The sequence below is a fragment of the Hoplias malabaricus genome, chromosome 2, assembly GCF_029633855.1.
Source record: "Hoplias malabaricus isolate fHopMal1 chromosome 2, fHopMal1.hap1, whole genome shotgun sequence".
NCBI lineage: Eukaryota > Metazoa > Chordata > Actinopteri > Characiformes > Erythrinidae > Hoplias > Hoplias malabaricus.
Window position 1 is genome coordinate 1,442,501 of NC_089801.1, and position 18,504 is coordinate 1,461,004.

General features: G+C 41.4%; 1 protein-coding gene across 1 annotated transcript in view; it reads left to right on the top strand.

The window, feature by feature from the left end:
- slit2 (slit homolog 2 (Drosophila)) overlaps nucleotides 1-13,448 on the top strand; it is a 52,464-nt gene extending 39,016 nt beyond the window's left edge. Inside the window, exons 15-37 of the mRNA XM_066662357.1 lie at nucleotides 639-789; nucleotides 996-1,070; nucleotides 1,312-1,455; nucleotides 1,613-1,756; nucleotides 2,049-2,215; nucleotides 2,355-2,487; nucleotides 2,994-3,062; nucleotides 3,616-3,687; nucleotides 3,999-4,070; nucleotides 4,259-4,330; nucleotides 4,713-4,876; nucleotides 5,595-5,719; nucleotides 5,834-5,931; nucleotides 6,420-6,559; nucleotides 6,970-6,996; nucleotides 7,281-7,374; nucleotides 7,926-8,063; nucleotides 8,202-8,442; nucleotides 8,564-8,694; nucleotides 8,990-9,144; nucleotides 9,276-9,594; nucleotides 9,833-10,041; nucleotides 11,187-13,448. Of these exons, the coding sequence (XP_066518454.1) occupies nucleotides 639-789; nucleotides 996-1,070; nucleotides 1,312-1,455; nucleotides 1,613-1,756; nucleotides 2,049-2,215; nucleotides 2,355-2,487; nucleotides 2,994-3,062; nucleotides 3,616-3,687; nucleotides 3,999-4,070; nucleotides 4,259-4,330; nucleotides 4,713-4,876; nucleotides 5,595-5,719; nucleotides 5,834-5,931; nucleotides 6,420-6,559; nucleotides 6,970-6,996; nucleotides 7,281-7,374; nucleotides 7,926-8,063; nucleotides 8,202-8,442; nucleotides 8,564-8,694; nucleotides 8,990-9,144; nucleotides 9,276-9,594; nucleotides 9,833-10,041; nucleotides 11,187-11,431 (3,185 nt within the window). The 3' untranslated portion in view covers nucleotides 11,432-13,448. The remainder of the gene's footprint in view (nucleotides 1-638; nucleotides 790-995; nucleotides 1,071-1,311; nucleotides 1,456-1,612; nucleotides 1,757-2,048; nucleotides 2,216-2,354; nucleotides 2,488-2,993; nucleotides 3,063-3,615; nucleotides 3,688-3,998; nucleotides 4,071-4,258; nucleotides 4,331-4,712; nucleotides 4,877-5,594; nucleotides 5,720-5,833; nucleotides 5,932-6,419; nucleotides 6,560-6,969; nucleotides 6,997-7,280; nucleotides 7,375-7,925; nucleotides 8,064-8,201; nucleotides 8,443-8,563; nucleotides 8,695-8,989; nucleotides 9,145-9,275; nucleotides 9,595-9,832; nucleotides 10,042-11,186) is intronic.
- Nucleotides 13,449-18,504: the final 5,056 nt, after the last annotated feature.

The window sequence follows — 18,504 nt, forward strand, 5'->3', positions numbered from 1 at the left end:
TATCTATCTATCTATCTGTCTGTCTGTCTGTCTGTCTGTCTGTCTATCTATCTAATGTCTTTAAATATTAATGATCATTTAATAAATTAATCATTTAATAATGATCTTTTTTGTATTTAACAATAAATACATAATGATAAGATGTAATTTATTTATAGTTGTATTATAATTATATTTCACAGGTAAAATGATCATCAAGAAGTGGCCATTTTGAAAGATATTTTAAAATACATTATTTGCATTGTTTCTATAGAGTCACTTCGGTTCATACAGCAATTACATTTATTAACAGTCTGTGCGTTATTTATCTGAAAATGTCCTCCTATTGTGGAATGACACCTTTAATGATGCACACAAAAGCTGTTGGTGCACATAGAGCTCCCCCTTGCGGAGAACCTTAAGCCTGCTTTGAACTGCACAATGTAATGCTTTTTTATTATGGCTTTGCGTGATGCTGTGGTTTGTGTTATACCTGGTCTAAATTATCCTCTCGATGTTTACCTTTTACTACCCCCCTTTTACCTTTGACTTTAACCCCTAACCTGACCTTTGACCTTTCACAAACTCTCCACCTGTAGCTGTCTTTACCGCACTGACACTGGGTGTGTGTGTGTGCGTGTGTGTGTGTGTGCGTGTAGGTGTGGAAGACTATCGATCAAAGTTGGGAGGGAGTTGTTTTGCTGATTTGGCCTGTCCAGATAAATGTCGCTGTGAGGGAACAACTGTGGACTGTTCTGGGCAGAAACTGACCAAAATACCAGACCATATCCCCCAGTATACTGCAGAACTGTGAGTGACACACAAACACACACCAGACTCCAATGTAAAATCTGATTTTCCTTTTAATATTCATACATGACATGACAGACATTAGTCTGGTGCATGGGTCTGTGGACAGTGTCTAAGGGGGTGCTACACCAGTTTCCTTGGTTACACCACACCGTTTCCACACAAACTATTCCTGATGGAGATGTAAATGTGTTTGTTTTTTACAGACGTCTGAACAATAACGAGTTCTCTGTCCTGGAGGCCACAGGAATCTTTAAAAAACTCCCACAACTCCGAAAAATGTGCGTCTCTCTTTACTGTAAATAAAGGTTTCCTCAAATGATCAGCAGACATTGTCCTGATTTCCCTGGAAAATAATCTCATCTCTGTTCTGTGTTCTCCCTCTGTGTGCTGTTCTGTGTTGTGTGTTGGTCCTGCATCTGCGTGTGTGTTTGTGGTTGGTCCGTTTGTGTTCTGTGTTGGGTTCTTGTTGTTCTGCATGTTCTGTGTTGGTTTTGTTTTCTGGCTCCTGTGCTTCTACAGTAATCTGAGCAGTAACAAGATCAGTGACATTGAGGAGGGGACCTTTGAAGGAGCTGCTGGAGTTAATGAACTGATTCTGACGGGGAACCGACTGGAGAACATTCACCACGGCATGCTGAAGGGTTTAAGTGGACTTAGAACACTGTGAGTAACTAACACACACTCACAAAGTGTTAGCGCCGTAGTAACAAGCTTTGGTGTCGCATATTTTCATGGTTACAACACATAAGAAGAAAAGTGTTGTGTTCATCATTCACCATTCAGTTTTGTTGTCACCATGTGTGTGTGTGTGTGTGTGTAGGATGTTGCGCAGTAATAAGATCAGCTGCGTCAGTAACAACAGTTTCACTGGTCTGAGTTCAGTTCGGCTGCTCTCTCTCTATGATAACCTCATCACCTCGATCGCCCCAGGAGCCTTTGACACACTCCACTCTCTCTCCACACTGTGAGTACACACTCTGATACATCCACTTCTCTCACACACACTCTAAAACATGCTGTTTTCTCACACACTCCTCTCTGAGTTTCTCAGTCTCTGTTTTTCTGTTAATTGCTCTGTAGACTGTGCACAGTTGATGTTTAATTAATTAATCTAAGAAAATGAAAACAAAACATGAGTAATTATTACTGTATTCAGCCCTGAATTTCCTGTAAACTAAAAAACAAAGTGCACCTCTGAACCTCTAAGAGACCACAGTATGACCTTGTTGTTTGGCGATATGTGTGTGTTATTCCAGTAATTTGTTGGCGAATCCATTTAACTGCAACTGTGGTTTGTCGTGGCTCGGCGAGTGGCTGCGGAAGAAGAGAATTGTCACGGGAAACCCTCGGTGTCAGAACCCATACTTCCTCAAAGAAATCCCCATTCAAGACGTCGCCACACAAGACTTCAATTGTGAAGATGGTAAACACACACACACACACACACGTTCCCATATATGATGTCACAACACATGACTTCACCTGTAAAGATGTCTGGGTGCATGTGTATGTAATGTGTGTGTGCATTTACTGTGTGTGTGTGTGTGTGTGTGTGTGTGTAGGTAATGATGACAGTAGCTGCTCTACGCTGGCCAGGTGTCCAGTGGAATGTTCCTGTTTGGACACTGTGGTGCGCTGCAGTAATAAGGGACTGAAAGCTTTGCCTCGAGGAATTCCCAAAGACGTAACTGAGCTGTGAGTGCGTTTAATAAAAATGGCAAAACTTACTCTGAAGGCACAAGTGAATGCTTGGGTCTTGAAATTGATGTTGAAAACAGGAAACATAGTAATATGTTATAAACATAACATAGTATTAGTCATAATGTTTTTGTCAGAGCATCTCTAAAACGTCAGGTCGGGGTGTTGCCAGTATGTACTCGGTTTTGGTACCTGCCAGACGTGGTCCAGGGGAGGATAGCCATTGAACATGGGGCTCCAGACTCACTGATGACTTATTGACTTAGTTTCTCTCATAAATCTGCAGCCACAGCTTCAAAGTTCAGTCTTAGAAGTTGGTTGTATTTTCTGCTTCTAGGTAATCATTCAGTGATGTAGTGAAGTATATTAAATGCATTACAGTCTACATTCGGGAAAGCTGCCGATTGATTATTTTCATTGTTAAATGTATCTGCTGTCCATCTGTCTCTGTTCTCTTAGCAGTAAGGGGTGCTTATGTGTTGTGTGTTTTTGTGTTTTGATAGTTATTTGGACGGAAATCAGTTCACTCAGGTTCCTCTGGAGCTCTCCAACTACAAACAGCTCACACTCATGTATGTACCACCAGCCAGTCACATGCAAATTCATTATCACCTCATTACCTCCAGCCAATCCCAAACAAGCTCTTTTACATTTCATTACAACAAGCCAGATGGGGTATTTTTACACTTACAATCAATCATTTATATATTTAATTCACAAGTTAAGGTGTTAATTATCCTTCTTGTTCTTCTTCTTCTTCAGCTTCTTCTTTTTCTTCAGCTTCTTCTTTTTTCAGCTTCTTTTTCTTCTTGTCCTTCTTCTTCTTCTTCTTCAACTTTTACTTCTACTTCTTCAGCTTCTTATTTTTACTATAATTCTTCTTCTTATTATTATTATTATTATTAAATGTATCTATTGTTAGGTTTTTTATGACCACATAATTACTGCTGTTGTTCTGACTCCATTGTTTCGAATGCTTCATTAACAGGCAGAGTTAATGCTTCTTTAAGGCTTTGATAAATGCTGCATTGTCATGTGACTGCATGAGTGCATTTGTGTGTGTGCATGTTGTGTGCCTCTGTGTGTGTGCGGGTGCATGCGTTTGTATGTGTGTGTGTTTTGCAGTGATCTGAGTAACAATCTGATCAGCACACTGTCCAACTCCAGCTACAGTAACATGTCAGAACTGCTTACACTGTGAGTGGCTTTATTATTTATTATGTTTAAAATATGATAATATATCTGTAAGTGGTGTATGCACATTGTTGGATTTTGCTTATGAAATTTTGTTGTTACTTATGAAATTGTCAAATCAAAACCTTGTTTCTCCATCATTTAAAATCTTGATTAAAAAACAAAGATCTTGTTCTGTTCAAAGATTTCCTTTTTCTGTTTTCTGCTTCAACAGTGTTAATATACAAGTTTAAATTTTGCAAGTCTGTGTGTATCTGTGTGTATCTGTGTGTATCTGTGCTTTTGACTGTTGTAACTTTATTGCTATTTTCCAGAATTTTAAGCTACAACCGACTAAGGTGTATTCCAGTGAAAGCCTTTGAGGGACTTAAATCTCTTCGCTTACTGTGAGTGTGTGTGTGTGTGTGTGTGTGTGTGTGTGTGTGTTTTATCTAATATATCTTTTAAGAATGGTGTGACAGATTAATGGCAGTGTTAGTATACAAGATTTGTTTTACTGTTATCATCGTAAAGAAATCACGATATTATTATTATTGTATTCTCTCTCTCTCTCTCTCTCTCCTTTTTTCACTAGTTCTCTTCATGGTAACGATATTGCTGTGATTCCTGAAGGAGCTTTTAAAGATCTCTCCTCTCTTTCCCATCTGTAAGTCACTTTTATTCCTGCATTTTTATAAAATAATAAAATATATAAATAATGAATAATTCTTTTAATAAGTTTTATTTAACAATTTTATAAATACAAAAAAAAAACATTAACAAGACCCTAGCAGCCAGCCCTTAAATATTAGAGCAGCTGGAGTCTGCTCACTATCAGGTTAATAACAAAACTAACAACCACCACAGACACCATAGTAACCTATGAGCAAAACCCTAGCAACCACCTGGGACAACATAAGTTTGACTTAGCAAAACCCCAGAACAGGTATAAGTATTATAAATAGAACCACACTAACTGACCCAAAGTTAGGGGCAATTTCTAATGTACGGACTGTTTGTTTGTTGTTTTTCACCTGTCATTCACTCAGGGCATTGGGGGCTAATCCTCTGCATTGTGACTGTGGGATGAAGTGGCTCTCTGATTGGGTGAAAAGTGGCTACAAAGAGCCAGGCATCGCTCGATGTAGTTCTCCTGCAGAAATGACTGACAAACTCCTGCTGACGACACCCTCCAAACTGTTCACCTGTACAGGTACCATTCTCACACACACATACACACACCTATAGAAATGACTAATAGACTGTTGCTGTTCACCTGTATAGATAACACACACACACACTAACACACATACACACTGTACACACACACACTACACAAACACACAAAGACATGGATAATGTGAATGTGTTGATATGTGAGGACCACAAGCTGCCCTTATCCATTATTTATTGTTAATTTATTGATTTAAATATTAATGTTAATTTGCCCATCATTATTCTGAGTAACTCGACCCTGATTGGTTTGTAGAGGTGCCGGGGCCTTGTGGTTTTCCTGTGCCAGGTAAGGCAGCCAATCACAGACAAGAAATCATTAAGCCCTGCCCCCTTTTATCTGACCCATCCCCTGGACCTGATGTGACCTTTGACCTTTGAACTCTGTGGGTCTAACTACCCTCTCTTTGCTCCACCCCTTTTGCCCTGTTTGTGTGTCAGAATTATTCAGAAAAAAAGCTCCCCGACTGATCCTCTCAGATTTAATTAATGTTTTATAGAAAATAAAGTCTCTGCATCCAATACACAATGTAAGTCTTTGGTTTTGTGTCTGCTTTTGTGTTTGAGATGTAGAGACGGTGGCCCTAGTGCACTATGGAAAATACATGCAAACAAAGCTGAGATGGTCAGTCAGAGGTTTTTTTCTGAAATCTGGATGTATTTGGAGTATGTGTAAAACCCTCACTGGTCTCTCTCAGGTCCTGCAGATCTCAGTATTCAGGCAAAGTGTGACCCGTGTTTATCGAACCCCTGCAAAAACAACGGCACCTGCACCAACCACCCTATCCACTTCTACAGGTGCAACTGTCCCTACGGATATAAGGTACAGCGGTAGTGACAAAAAATATATTTAGATATAAATTATATATATATATAAAGTATGTGTGTGTGTGTTTCTTTGTGTGAGATCCATTTAATAAAGTGTGTGTTTGTGTAGGGAGTAGACTGTGAGGAACCAATCCACGCCTGTATCAGTAACCCATGTCAGAATGGGGGAACCTGTCACCTGAAGGACGGAACCGAGAACACACACTGGTAACACACTTTTCATTTATAATCATCATCATCAACATCTCTATAGAAAAGCTTCAAATTAAATTGAATATTATGGAGCAGCTGCATATGAGCTTAATCCCACCATGTTTAAAGACAAGCATTGCCTAGATGAGGATAAATTCCCCAGCTTTGTACCTCGGAGCAGTGAGAGTGTGTTCTCTGAAGTGATGGCGCTCCATCCATTACCTTTGTGATGAGTTAGAGTGGTGTTAGAGTTTGTGATCTGGAATTAATCGTCCACAATCAATACCTGACCAACAATTTCTTTGGATATTAGCAAATACTTAAAGTAAGTCTCACATTCAGCTCCTTCCTGAGACTCAGCCAGTGTTCACTGAATCTCTGAGACTCCTTTCTTCTCCAACAATGAGCCTGTTTCAGGTCGATGCAGGCTGTAAATTTCTTTCCTCTTGCTGTAGTCTGTAGTTTCCAAGACTCACATTTTCCTACTGGATGTATGTGTTCAGGTGTGTGTGTCCAGAGGGATTTGAAGGCGATGAGTGTGAGATTAATATAGACGATTGTGAAGATAACGACTGTGAGAACAACTCCACCTGTGTGGACGGAATTAATAACTACACCTGTCTCTGCTCGCCTGAATACACAGGTAACAAAAACTCACACACACACACACACACAATCCTGAGGAGAGCTTTACGTTGTTAATGAGAAGACAAACCATTCACTCACAGTGCAGTTCACACTGCAGTTGATGAGAGGAGTGACTTAGGTTTAGTCAAAAAAGGTACACTACTTATTAGTTCACTAGTTTATCAACATTTCCCCACCTCCCCGTTTCATTGCTCTGTGTGCTTCCCATGTTTAACTCGCTAATGTTGATGCTAACATGCTAATTGTCTGCTTTTGCTGTCAACACACATCTCATTTCTCTGTTTCCCTGTTCCCTCTCTTAATGCTCTCTCTCTCTACCTCCGTTCTCTCTCTCTCCCTCTAACTCTTCTTTCTCTCTTTGTTCTCTCTGTTTTTTCTTTCTCTGGTGTTTGTTTTCTTTGCTAGCTGCTACTAACAATGAGGTGGAGAAAGGTCAGTGTCTCTGTCTTCATTCCATTTTTTTTATCTTTGTAGGTCTCTTTCACTCTCTGTCGGTCTGTCGGTCTTATTCTCTGTCTGTCCACTGTTTCTATTTGTGTACCTGTCTGTGTCTCTTTTTTGTCTATTAGTGCCACCTTGTGGCCAATCAGAACCAAACCTCTCTCTCTCTCTCTCTCTCTCTCTAATATTAGATGACAGTGATTCACCTACCTATACTCTCTAATTGTGTGTGTGTGTGTGTGTGTGTGTGTGTGTGTGTGTGTGTGTGTGTGTAGGTGAGCTGTGTGAGGATAAGTTGGATCTTTGTGCTTCGGAGCTCAATCAGTGTCAACATGACTCAAAGTGCATCCGCACGGCTCACGGATACAAGTGAGTTACCCGTTATAACTGATATATTTACAGCTGAGTTCTCCACAGCTTGCCTTCCCTCGTCCAGGGGTTATACACCTGTTTAATTGCCATGACATTTCTGATATTATGACAATAAAAGACTTTTATTTTAGAAACAGTGACCATTTCTAAAAGAAGTTTATGTCTAACTGAATCCTAGGGGGGGTCAGCTTCCCTACAGTGACTGAGGGGCTCCGTTATGAGCTGGGGTCCGGGGAGTAAGCTGAAGGGGCCTTGTTGGAGAAAGGAGACAGTTAACAAACAATGCTTAGTTTAGAAAACTATACTTAATAGTTAGGATAAAAAATTGCCTTGAGACATGTTTATTAACTGGTAACTGACTATAATTTTAATATTTCAGGTTAGTAACTTTTATACATACCTGATTTTAATAAATGGTTTAGCCCTGTCCTGATGTGGACTGTGAATTCTGCAGATAAGAAAATCCTGAATCTACTTTAAATGCTCAGCACCACACTACGTCATCAGAGATTAGTTTGATGAATCTGTTTGTGTGTGTGTGTGTGCAGGTGTGAGTGCACTCCAGGTTATACAGGAGAACACTGTGAGCTAGACTTTGACGATTGTTTGGATAATAAATGTAAAAATGGAGCACAGTGTATCGATGCACTCAATGGATACACCTGCGTCTGTCCTGAAGGATACAGGTGAGTGTAGCCCCACCCACATAACTACCGCAGTTTAAACACTTCCCATTGGTTCTAATGCAGTTTAACTGAAGCTTTTTAGTTTTTAACATCAGCTAAAATGTTTAAACGACCTCCTTGTTTCTATTCTGCATGCAGCGGTTTATTCTGTGAGTTTGCCCCCCCAATGGTGCTGCCTCGAACGAGTCCGTGTGATAACTACGACTGCGCTAATGGGGCAGAGTGTGTAGTCATGGACACGGAGCCGGTGTGTCAGTGTCTCCATGGTTACGCCGGAGTCAAGTGTGAGCGACTGATTAGCGTCAACTTCATCAGCAGAGATGCTTTCATCCAGGTTTACCCTGAATTCGTCACACAGTACAACAATATAACACTACAGGTATGCAAACGTGCAAACACACACACACACACACACACAAAATAAGAAATGCTTCTGAACTTCACAGGAGGGATTGTACATACTTTCTGTGTGTTCGTGTTTGTTTATTTTGTGTGTGTAGATTGCTACAGAAGAGGACAGTGGAGTGTTGCTGTATAAAGTGGACGGTGGTCAGATTTCTGTGGAGTTGTACAGAGGGAGGCTGAGGGTCAGCTACAATACAGGCTCATTCCCTTCATCAGCTATATACAGGTATACACACACACACACACACACACACACATATGCCACTGAACACCAGGTTCCATGTTGCGGAGATTACAGTAAACACGATACTCTTTCAAGGAAGTTAATTAACTCAAGTGTACTAAATGAATAAAGGTGTTCAGCTGAAAAGGGGAGGGGCTTATACCAGTTGCCTAACAACCAAACTAAAGAGCTTTTCTGCATGGAGTCTTTAAAATTGTACACAATTTATAAGGACTCTGCTTTTGTTTCACTTCTCTCTCTCTCTCTCTCTCCCTCTCCCTCACTCTCCATTCCTTAGTGCGGAGATTATAAATGATGGTAATGTCCATATGGTGGAGCTGTTATTGAGGGATGAGTCTGTCTCTCTCTCTGTCAATGGAGGAGTCACTAAATCCATTCCAACTGTAAACAAATCGAACACAGGACCCAACACCACACCGCTGTACATCGGAGGTCTGTAACACACACACACACACACACACACACACACACACATGCTATTATGCTATTAGTGCCACCGTGTGGTCAATCAGAACTTAACCTCTGTGTATCCCCCCCCCCCCTCTCTCTCTCTCTCTCTGTAGGCGTGCCTCTCCAGTCTAGAGTGTCCTCTCTACAGCAGGGTTCTGAAGGAGTGAATGGTTCTAGTTTCCGTGGCTGTATCCGGAGTGTTTTTATCAACAGTGCTCTGGTGGATCTCTCTCAGTTTTTGTTGGCGGGGGGTGTGGTGCCTGGGTGCCAGCAGTGCCAGGGCAGTGTGTGTACTGGTGGGCAGTGTCAGAGTGGAGTGTGTGTAAGAGGGCAGTGCCAGCCTGCAGGTCACTCATTCCGGTGTGTGTGTGAACCAGGCTGGACCGGACCTCTCTGTGACCAGCAGCTCAATGACCCCTGCATCGGGAACAAGTGAGTTTTACACACACACACATACACACACACACACACACACACACACACACACACACACGCAGAATCAGAGACACAGAGATAAATAAAGGTGAATGAGTGTCATTTAAATTAATGAATGAATGAGTGCCCAGCTTCATTAATCTTCAGAACAGATTTTTTTATACGGCATGAAACACATTATATCTGTGGGTAAAGGTGTAGATGTTGACTGTGATGTCACTCGCCCCTTTCACAGGTGTGTGCGGGGGACCTGTGTTCCAATAAACTCCTTCTCCTACAGCTGCCGGTGTGTGGAGGGGTTTGTGGGAGTTCTCTGTGACGAACAGGAAACTCTCAGCCCCTGCCTCTCGCTGAGCTGCAAACACGGAAACTGTCTCGTCTCCGGACTCGGAAAAGCCTACTGTCACTGTAACCAAGGTTACACGGGAACGCACTGTGATAGAGGTAAAAAAAACAACAACACACACACACACACACACACACGTGCACATCTAAATTAAGAAAACGGAGACCCCCATTTTTTTTAAACAAATTTAACACACGTAAAAACACATCCAGTATTTTGGGGATGAATTGAGTTGGCATTTGTGATTCTCAACTAATGGTTATTCAGCCACTTATTTGGCCAAATGCTGCCAAATCTTCACAACAATGTTCAAATATCTAGTTCAGTAACACTCCTGATGAATACTCAATGGTAGTGGTTGGTGTGGTACAGTGGTAACAACATTGGCTCCGCTGTGAGAGATATGTGTTCAATGGGCAACCATTCTGTGCTACACCAGTAAGAGTCCTTGGGCAAGACTCCTAACACTACGTTGGCCCACCTGTAATACCAGTGACCTTGTAAGTCGCTCTGGATAAGCGTGTCTGCCAAATGCCATAAATGTAAATGGTCCACAAACTAAAAATCATCCAACATACAAATAGATCATCAAGTTTTTGGCGTGTGCCGAGAGTCCCTCCGGCCAGGTGGAACGCAATGTAAAAGCATCTGTGTAATACTTGTGTGTTTGATATAGTGTGTGTATTCTCTAACCCTGCTTAAGCTTTAACACAGTTGCTGCACTAATATCCGCTTTATTTTTTATTAACTGTGCTTTGTAACCTCTCTAACATTAAAGCTGCTCCTGCCCGTGGTACTGACCCCACTGAGGTCCACCAGGTGAGAGGAGCTTTACATTTTCTCTATAATATGCAGCTGTTTTTTTATTTCTCTGCTGATTAAGAACGGGTTTATTTTCACTGTCTCTTTCTCTTCTTCACATTCTTTATTATCTTGCTTTATTTTCATTAACCAGTCCTTAAAACACTCCACTGTTTTAAGGACAGAGAATTTTGCTTGGGACTGAAAGGTTGCCTAGACTAGAGGAACAGCACTCTCTCCTCCCTCAACATCCACAGCTGAGGTGCCCTTAGGCAAGGCACTTAAAACCCAGCTGCTCCTCGGATGCTGGGCATGGGTCCGGGGGTGGGTGGACTCACTGTCCCTAGTGCTGCGAATGATTATCTTATATGTAACTCTCTGCCTCACTCTAGAGGTGGTGTGTGAGTTACTGTGTTAACTTTAACTCTTTGTCTCCCTCTAGAGGTGGCGTGTCGGGGAGAACGGATCCGAGATTACTTTACGAGGCAGCAGGGTTACGCCGCGTGCCAGAGCTCGGAGAAAGTCTCGCGTTTAGAATGTGGAGGAAGCTGTGGGGGAGGAGCTTCCTGCTGCTCCGCCCTCCGCACCAAACGCAGGAAATACACCTTCCAGTGCACTGACGGGTCCTCTTTCATACAGGAAGTGGAGAAGATTGTCAAGTGTGGCTGCACAAAATGTCCATCCTAAAAGATCAACACAAAAAGAGTGAAAAGTCTTAGCCATCCCTCACTTGCCCTCTTTTCTCGACCTCCTCTCACACACCCACTTCCATATTTTTCCCTACCTCTGTCCATTGCCCCCTCCTCTCCCCCCAACACCCATCGAATGCCCACTTCCCTCATTGACTCGCTTAACTCAATCACACACTCCCCTCACTCACGGACTTCCTTCAGTCGCCCACTTCTCTCGCTCACCCCCTTCCCTTCTTTCTGTCTGTTGTTTGTTCCGTTTCGTTTTAATAAATGTTTTTTGTTTCGTTTGTGGTCACTTCCCTCTGAAGAGAAGGTGAATTATTGTAAAATACAGAACCTATTTTTTATGAAGCAGAAAATAAGGACAAAAATAAATGTTAGCAACTTTAGTTTTTACATTTTTGTTTCTTTACAGTTTTGATAGAACTGTGTTTTGTTTACTTGTTTTTACCTGATTTTATCAACAGCACCTCAGTGATGAACAGAGGGCAAATACACTCCCTGTTCATTTTGTTCTTTTTCAAAAAATAGTCTTTTTTTTTTACATTTTTAAATGTGATTGTCTCATTTCACCGATCGGAGCAAATGAGACGTCAGTGTAGAAACAGATACTGAAACAGGAAAAACACTCTTCATAACAAAGGCACCACAGAAGAACCACTTTTAAAAGTTTAACCGAGTCTCACTTTATGTACATGTTCTGCACCAATCTGAGTTTTTGTTTTTCCAGTGACTTTTATGAAGAGTGAAGTTTCTATAACTTCTCACGTGTCACATTCACAAAAACCTTTCATTATTAAGGCACTTTCCAGGTGTCTGGATATTTTTGAAAACGTTTTTCTCGGTGGTAAAGCTTCCTGCACATGCAAAAACTATTTTATGGTCACAGAAAATTGGCAATTGCATAAAATGCCCTTTCAATGCATTGTTAATATGCTGTAATTTATACAGGGTTTTATTTATTTATTTTTTAAAACAAATATTAAAAATATCAGAATGGTTCTAAAGGTGAATGACCTGAAAAATAGGCGAGAAACCCATCATTTAAACAGAGTGATAACATTTATCAAGACCTCTGGAGTGTGTCAGTGTTTCAGAGACTGTGGTGAAACTGGAAATGCCACTGGCCCCACAGCAAGTAGGTGGTAGGCTTTGTTTTGTTTTGTGTTTTTTTTTTTTTTTTTTTAGGATTACGATTTGTTGAAAAACAGAGAAATAAAACAATTAAAAAGTTTCCAAAAATATCTGGACAATGCCTTAGAGTAGAGAATCCCATCCTTTACCAGTTTACCACGTGAACACTGTTTGTGAAGTGTCGTATATTTATTGTATGGACAACCTTTACAGTAATATTACTGTATTTCCCTCTTTCCCTCATTTACAGTTACATCTTTATATATATATATATATATATATATATATATATATATATATTCATTAATTTATATTCATCCTCTTAATGATGTAGATCACACTTAGCTTTACAGAGTAGAAAAACTAACATTGTATTTCTTCAGAGGTTGGTTTGACCAATTCACTGAATTAAAAAATACAGAATAGAACATAAACCCTTTAGTGGTGTTTTAAATCTTCAAATGTGAAGTGTGTATATATATATTTTTTGGATATTCTTAAGCTTTGTTTGGTGACAGACACTTAAGACTTTAAATGTGTAGTGTAAACCCTCCTCTGTGTGACATAGCGACAGTGCCACCGTGGGTAGATTCAGAAGAGTGTTAGAGTCTGTAGAAGCCCAGACAACCTCTTTTATAGATGTTTCTTCTGGAAAATCCTCTTAACTCCTTAAATAGAAAGAAAAACTGTGACTTTTTTTTCTAAATGCTACTATTTTAACTGTAATCCCCTTAATTCTTCCCATAATGTTAACAATGTTGCTGCTAAACCATTATTGTAGACCCAGGTGATGATGATGATGATGATGATGATGATGATGATGGTGATGGTGTTTATTGTAGAGGACGTTGCTCTTCAATGATGAGCTCATTATTTTACTGATCTTAAAATAAAAAATGTTCCTTCCTACTTGCAGTGCTCTTTTGTAGAAATGTGTTTTTACCAAAACAAAACATTAAGGTTGTTTACGCTGTTTATGGGTTTAGAATTAATAACAGCAAAATGTTTAGCATTAATAACATCCATAATAAGAGACCATACAACATAGTGTCCACTGGTCTTCATCTCTGCTATTGTAAAGTCTAGGGCTGTGAACATCTGATTATTGGTATCTAACATAAATTACCATAATGATAATAATCACCAAGGAACTCAACTAAAGTCACCATCGCGTTTCTAACATTGAACGATTCAGAATCGATTCTCATTTTCAAAAAATCGATTTTGTTTATTTATTTATTCATATTATTATTATTTTGCGGGTGCCGGTGTGCCTTCTCAGCCACCGTAGTGCTAGGCAAAACAAGTAAGCAGCGTGGGCTATGTACAGGCATGAAAGTCTAGTAGGCTACAGGGTAGTGTGACCAGACGTCCTCTTTTACCCGGACATGTCCTCTTTTTTAGATTTAAAAAAAATGTACGGGCGGAATTTCACAAACGTTCGAGATGTTGTTTTTCTAGAGCTTACATAGAATTTCGAGAAGCGTTTCGTTCACAAACTAGTCCCGCCCTCCCCTACTCCGATTGGTTCGCGTGAGTGAGAAGGGGGCGTGGTGAAGTAGCCTAAAATCTTCTGATTGGACGGTCTGACTGTAGAGCTACCGTTATTGGTCGATAACCTTCTCTGTAAACATTTAATTGGTCAGTCTGCACGTCAGTAGTCCTTGTTTACGTCAGGCAAAGCTCATGTACCTACCCTCATCTCGAGCAGCTATGCCGAAACGTAAATGTAAGTTCTCGGATGAAAGGTGTAAAGTTTTGTGTTACGGTGTTTGTTGTTGCGCTGCTAAAGTATGTAGGATGAAGAAAAAGAAATCCAACCACCTCCGCGGTCTTTGAAAGCAACCATTTTGAAACACTTTGGATTTGAAAGAATCGGGAAAAAAATCGAATCGTGACTCCAAGAATCGATTCTGAATCGAATCATGGGATTCCCAAAGATTCGCAGCCCTAGTGGCAGTGTAGGTTCTACCCAGATAACAAACCCTTTTGTAGGTTAGAAGTTGTCTTGATCAGGACTATTATAACTTCTGTTAATTAGACAAGGTAAACAAACCATAATGTAGATTAGACTGTTATTACTCGGTGTACCCGCAGGAAGGCTGCAGTTATTTACAGAAAAATACTAAGAAACGACTCTGAGTTCATCCACAGGATGGCAGTTATTTACTGAATAAACTGCTCTGAGATCAGTGTGTAATATTGTGTTCATAAGAGGGTGGTATTTACTGATGAAAACTGTAGAAATGCTGTGATATCAGTGTGTAAAACTGACCAGCGTGCTATAAACATTATTAACTAGTCAGTGTGAAGTACAGGAGTGTGGTATTTATCTCAAGGTGGAATACCAAACACCTATTTACAGAATAAACGCTGCCCTGAGACCAGTGTGTATTACTGAGTTTATCCACAGGGCGGCGGTGTTTATTGCAGGTTGTATATTATGTCTGTTGTGTTGTTGACTAGAACATACTGTAAAACTGAGCCTTATATTTTGGCTTTGGTGAAAGATAGGACACAAGCAAGAGCACCCTCGTCTAAGTCTGTAACCCAGTAACTTAGTGTGTGAGTTTGGAGCAGATTGGAGAAGGGGTGGGGGGAGGGGTGGTCTGTGAGGAGTGTGGTGTGTTCTCCCTGTGTTTGCGTGGGCTTCCTCCGGGTGACTGTCTGTGAGGAGTGTGGTGTGTTCTCCCTGTGTTTGCGTGGGCTTCCTCCGGGTGACTGTCTGTGAGGAGTGTGGTGTGTTCTCCCTGTGTCTGCGTGGGCTTCCTCCGGGTGACTGTCTGTGAGGAGTGTGGTGTGTTCTCCCTGTGTTTGCGTGGGCTTCCTCCGGGTGACTGTCTGTGAGGAGTGTGGTGTGTTCTCCCTGTGTCTGCGTGGGCTTCCTCCGGGTGACTGTCTGTGAGGAGTGTGGTGTGTTCTCCCTGTGTTTGCGTGGGCTTCCTCCGGGTGACTGTCTGTGAGGAGTGTGGTGTGTTCTCCCTGTGTCTGCGTGGGCTTCCTCCGGGTGACTGTCTGTGAGGAGTGTGGTGTGTTCTCCCTGTGTCTGTGTGGGCTTCCTCCGGGTGACTGTCTGTGAGGAGTGTGGTGTGTTCTCTCTGTGTCTGCGTGGGTTTCCTCCGGGTGACTGTCTGTGAGGAGTGTGGTGTGTTCTCCCTGTGTCTGCGTGGGCTTCCTCCGGGTGACTGTCTGTGAGGAGTGTGGTGTGTTCTCCCTGTGTCCTAGCGGTGGCTTGTTCTCCTGCTGGCCACATTTGTGGATCAGGCTGCATTTGAGTGTGGAGCGAGTGAAATGCGAGAGGAAAGTCTCAAAATCCAAAAACCCGCGAGAGGAAATGAACAAACGCACGTCACGGAAAACACAAGAGTGACGTGATCCACAAACGCAGATTCAACAATTTACAAAAACATTTTAAATTCGAGACTTCGACTTCACAAATATATTGAATGTAAATTTAAACAAATGTATTTATTTTCGCATAAAATTGTGATATATCTATGAAAACCAAACACATGTATTTATGAATGTAACTGCATTTGTACAAACTGCAGACAGTGAGACACAGATTGGGATGTGTTCATTTGTGAACAGTGAAACATATTTGTGACTTGTGTTTTATTTGTGGATTAACATTTACACATTTGTAAAATATTTTGAGACTAATCTCTCTCCATGTTCTCTTCGTGTTTTGAAACAACGGCTCCACGGCTGATTATACAGAGCAGTGATTATATCATTCATATAACCATTCACCATGGACTGATTCCTGAAACGTATTAAAGAAAGGGTGGTGTTTCATTGCATTTTGGCCTGAATATATAACATATTTAAGTGATTAAGTCCCTTTAGATTTAACTCTAGTGTAAGACAAGGCACTGCAAAGGAAAAATTGATAAAAGCAGCTTTTACACAGCTGTTCACCCCAGACACTAACATAACAAACAAATCAGGAACGAACACAACACCCTGATTACGAAACAATTTGTCAAACCAGACTGTTGGCTCAGTTTAATCAAACCTTCAAAATGTTCAGTTTGTGTGAGCCTTCTGTCCAGTGTGGGCGGGGACAGTGGGACCACCCACCCACTGCTGGTGTGCACCACCCCCTTTGACAGGAGAGGCAAGCTGGCCAGCTCAAATTTACCTCATTCTCTCCCCACTCCGGGTCAGAGAGCATCAGTAGTGTCCCTCCAAGTAGGGAACGGAGTATTGTGCTCCAGGAGGAAGACCTCGAGGGGGATGAGGTGCACCTCCAGGTGGGAGACAGCATATCACACCCCTGGAGCCAAGGTAGGAGCAGATGGATGGGCTCAGATTTTGGTTAAAGGGAGATCTCTGTGGTCGCTGCTGATACTTATTCTGTGGGATTAGTTTTCTCAATCGTTTTAGAATTTTCTTAAATTTCTGACGATTTTTTTTTATCCTCACCATCACTGAGAAAACTAGTCACAAGGCGTATAAAGAGTCATTTGAATAGGCTGTTCTGATTGGCCGGTTCTGTAAAATATGCTAATTTCTTCTAAACGTGTCAGTTGGGCTGAAAAAGTTAATGAGATTTACAGTGTGCTGCATTGTGGGAAATGTTTCCACCAATAAATACGCAGCAAACATAAGTGTTCTTCAGTGAAGCTACAGCTTTCATAAAAGACAAACACGATAAAGGAAACTGAAATCAGTACATACTACATGCCGTTTTCATTAATACAGCTCTTACTAAGGGCATTTTAACTCCATCAGCGCTGAAAACAGACATCAGATGCTCAGGAGAACCATAAACTAAAGCAATCTGCCATTTAATGTTCAATTATTCAAACTTCTACAACAGCAACACTCACATTTAGGGCCATACACAGTCTATGTTTCTAACACAACACTGCATTTGTGCCTAGAATTTTAGGTTTGTTTGTTTTTCTAAGTTAATGCAAAATACTAATAGATCACAGTGATAAGGATATTAATATTAATGGGACTTTTATACTGAAACTCAATTCCTTTGTATTGAAATAAATAAATTAATGAATATTTTTAAACCAAACAAAAAAGTATAACGTCATTGTTTTTCATTAAAATATATACAGCTTAGTCTTATGAATGCACGCAATTGAGAAACAACAATAACAGCTTTAATTAGATACTTAGATTTTATTTAAATACCACACAAGATTATTCTATATAATTTCATTAGAATTTTACATTTAATTCATATTCATTTGGGGCTGGGCGGCACAGTCACACAGCTCCAGGGGTCTGGAGGTTGTGGGTTCGATTCCCGCTCCGGGTGACTGTCTGTGAGGAGTGTGGTGTGTTCTCCCTGTGTCTGCGTGGGTTTCCTCCGGGTGACTGTCTGTGAGGAGTGTGGTGTGTTCTCCCTGTGTCTGCGTGGGTTTCCTCCGGGTGACTGTCTGTGAGGAGTGTGGTGTGTTCTCCCTGTGTCTGCGTGGGTTTCCTCCGGGTGACTGTCTGTGAGGAGTGTGGTGTGTTCTCCCTGTGTCTGCGTGGGTTTCCTCCGGGTGACTGTCTGTGAGGAGTGTGGTGTGTTCTCCCTGTGTCTGCGTGGGTTTCCTCCGGGTGACTGTCTGTGAGGAGTGTGGTGTGTTCTCCCTGTGTCTGCGTGGGTTTCCTCCGGGTGACTGTCTGTGAGGAGTGTGGTGTGTTCTCCCTGTGTCTGCGTGGGTTTCCTCCGGGTGCTCCGGTTTCCTCCCACGCTCCAAAAACACATGTTGGTAGGTGGATTGGCGACTCAAAAGTGTCCGTAGGTGTGAGTGAATGTGTGTGTGTGTGTGTCAATGTATCAGTCTGAGAGTAAGTCTTGAGAGAGCTGCTCCATTGAAGAAAAGTGTTTATTTTAATTTTGGGTGCGGTTCAGTTTCCTTCTTTCCCTCTCAGCGTGTGCTGGGTTGAGAACACACAGACGCTCAGATTTTAGGACAATAT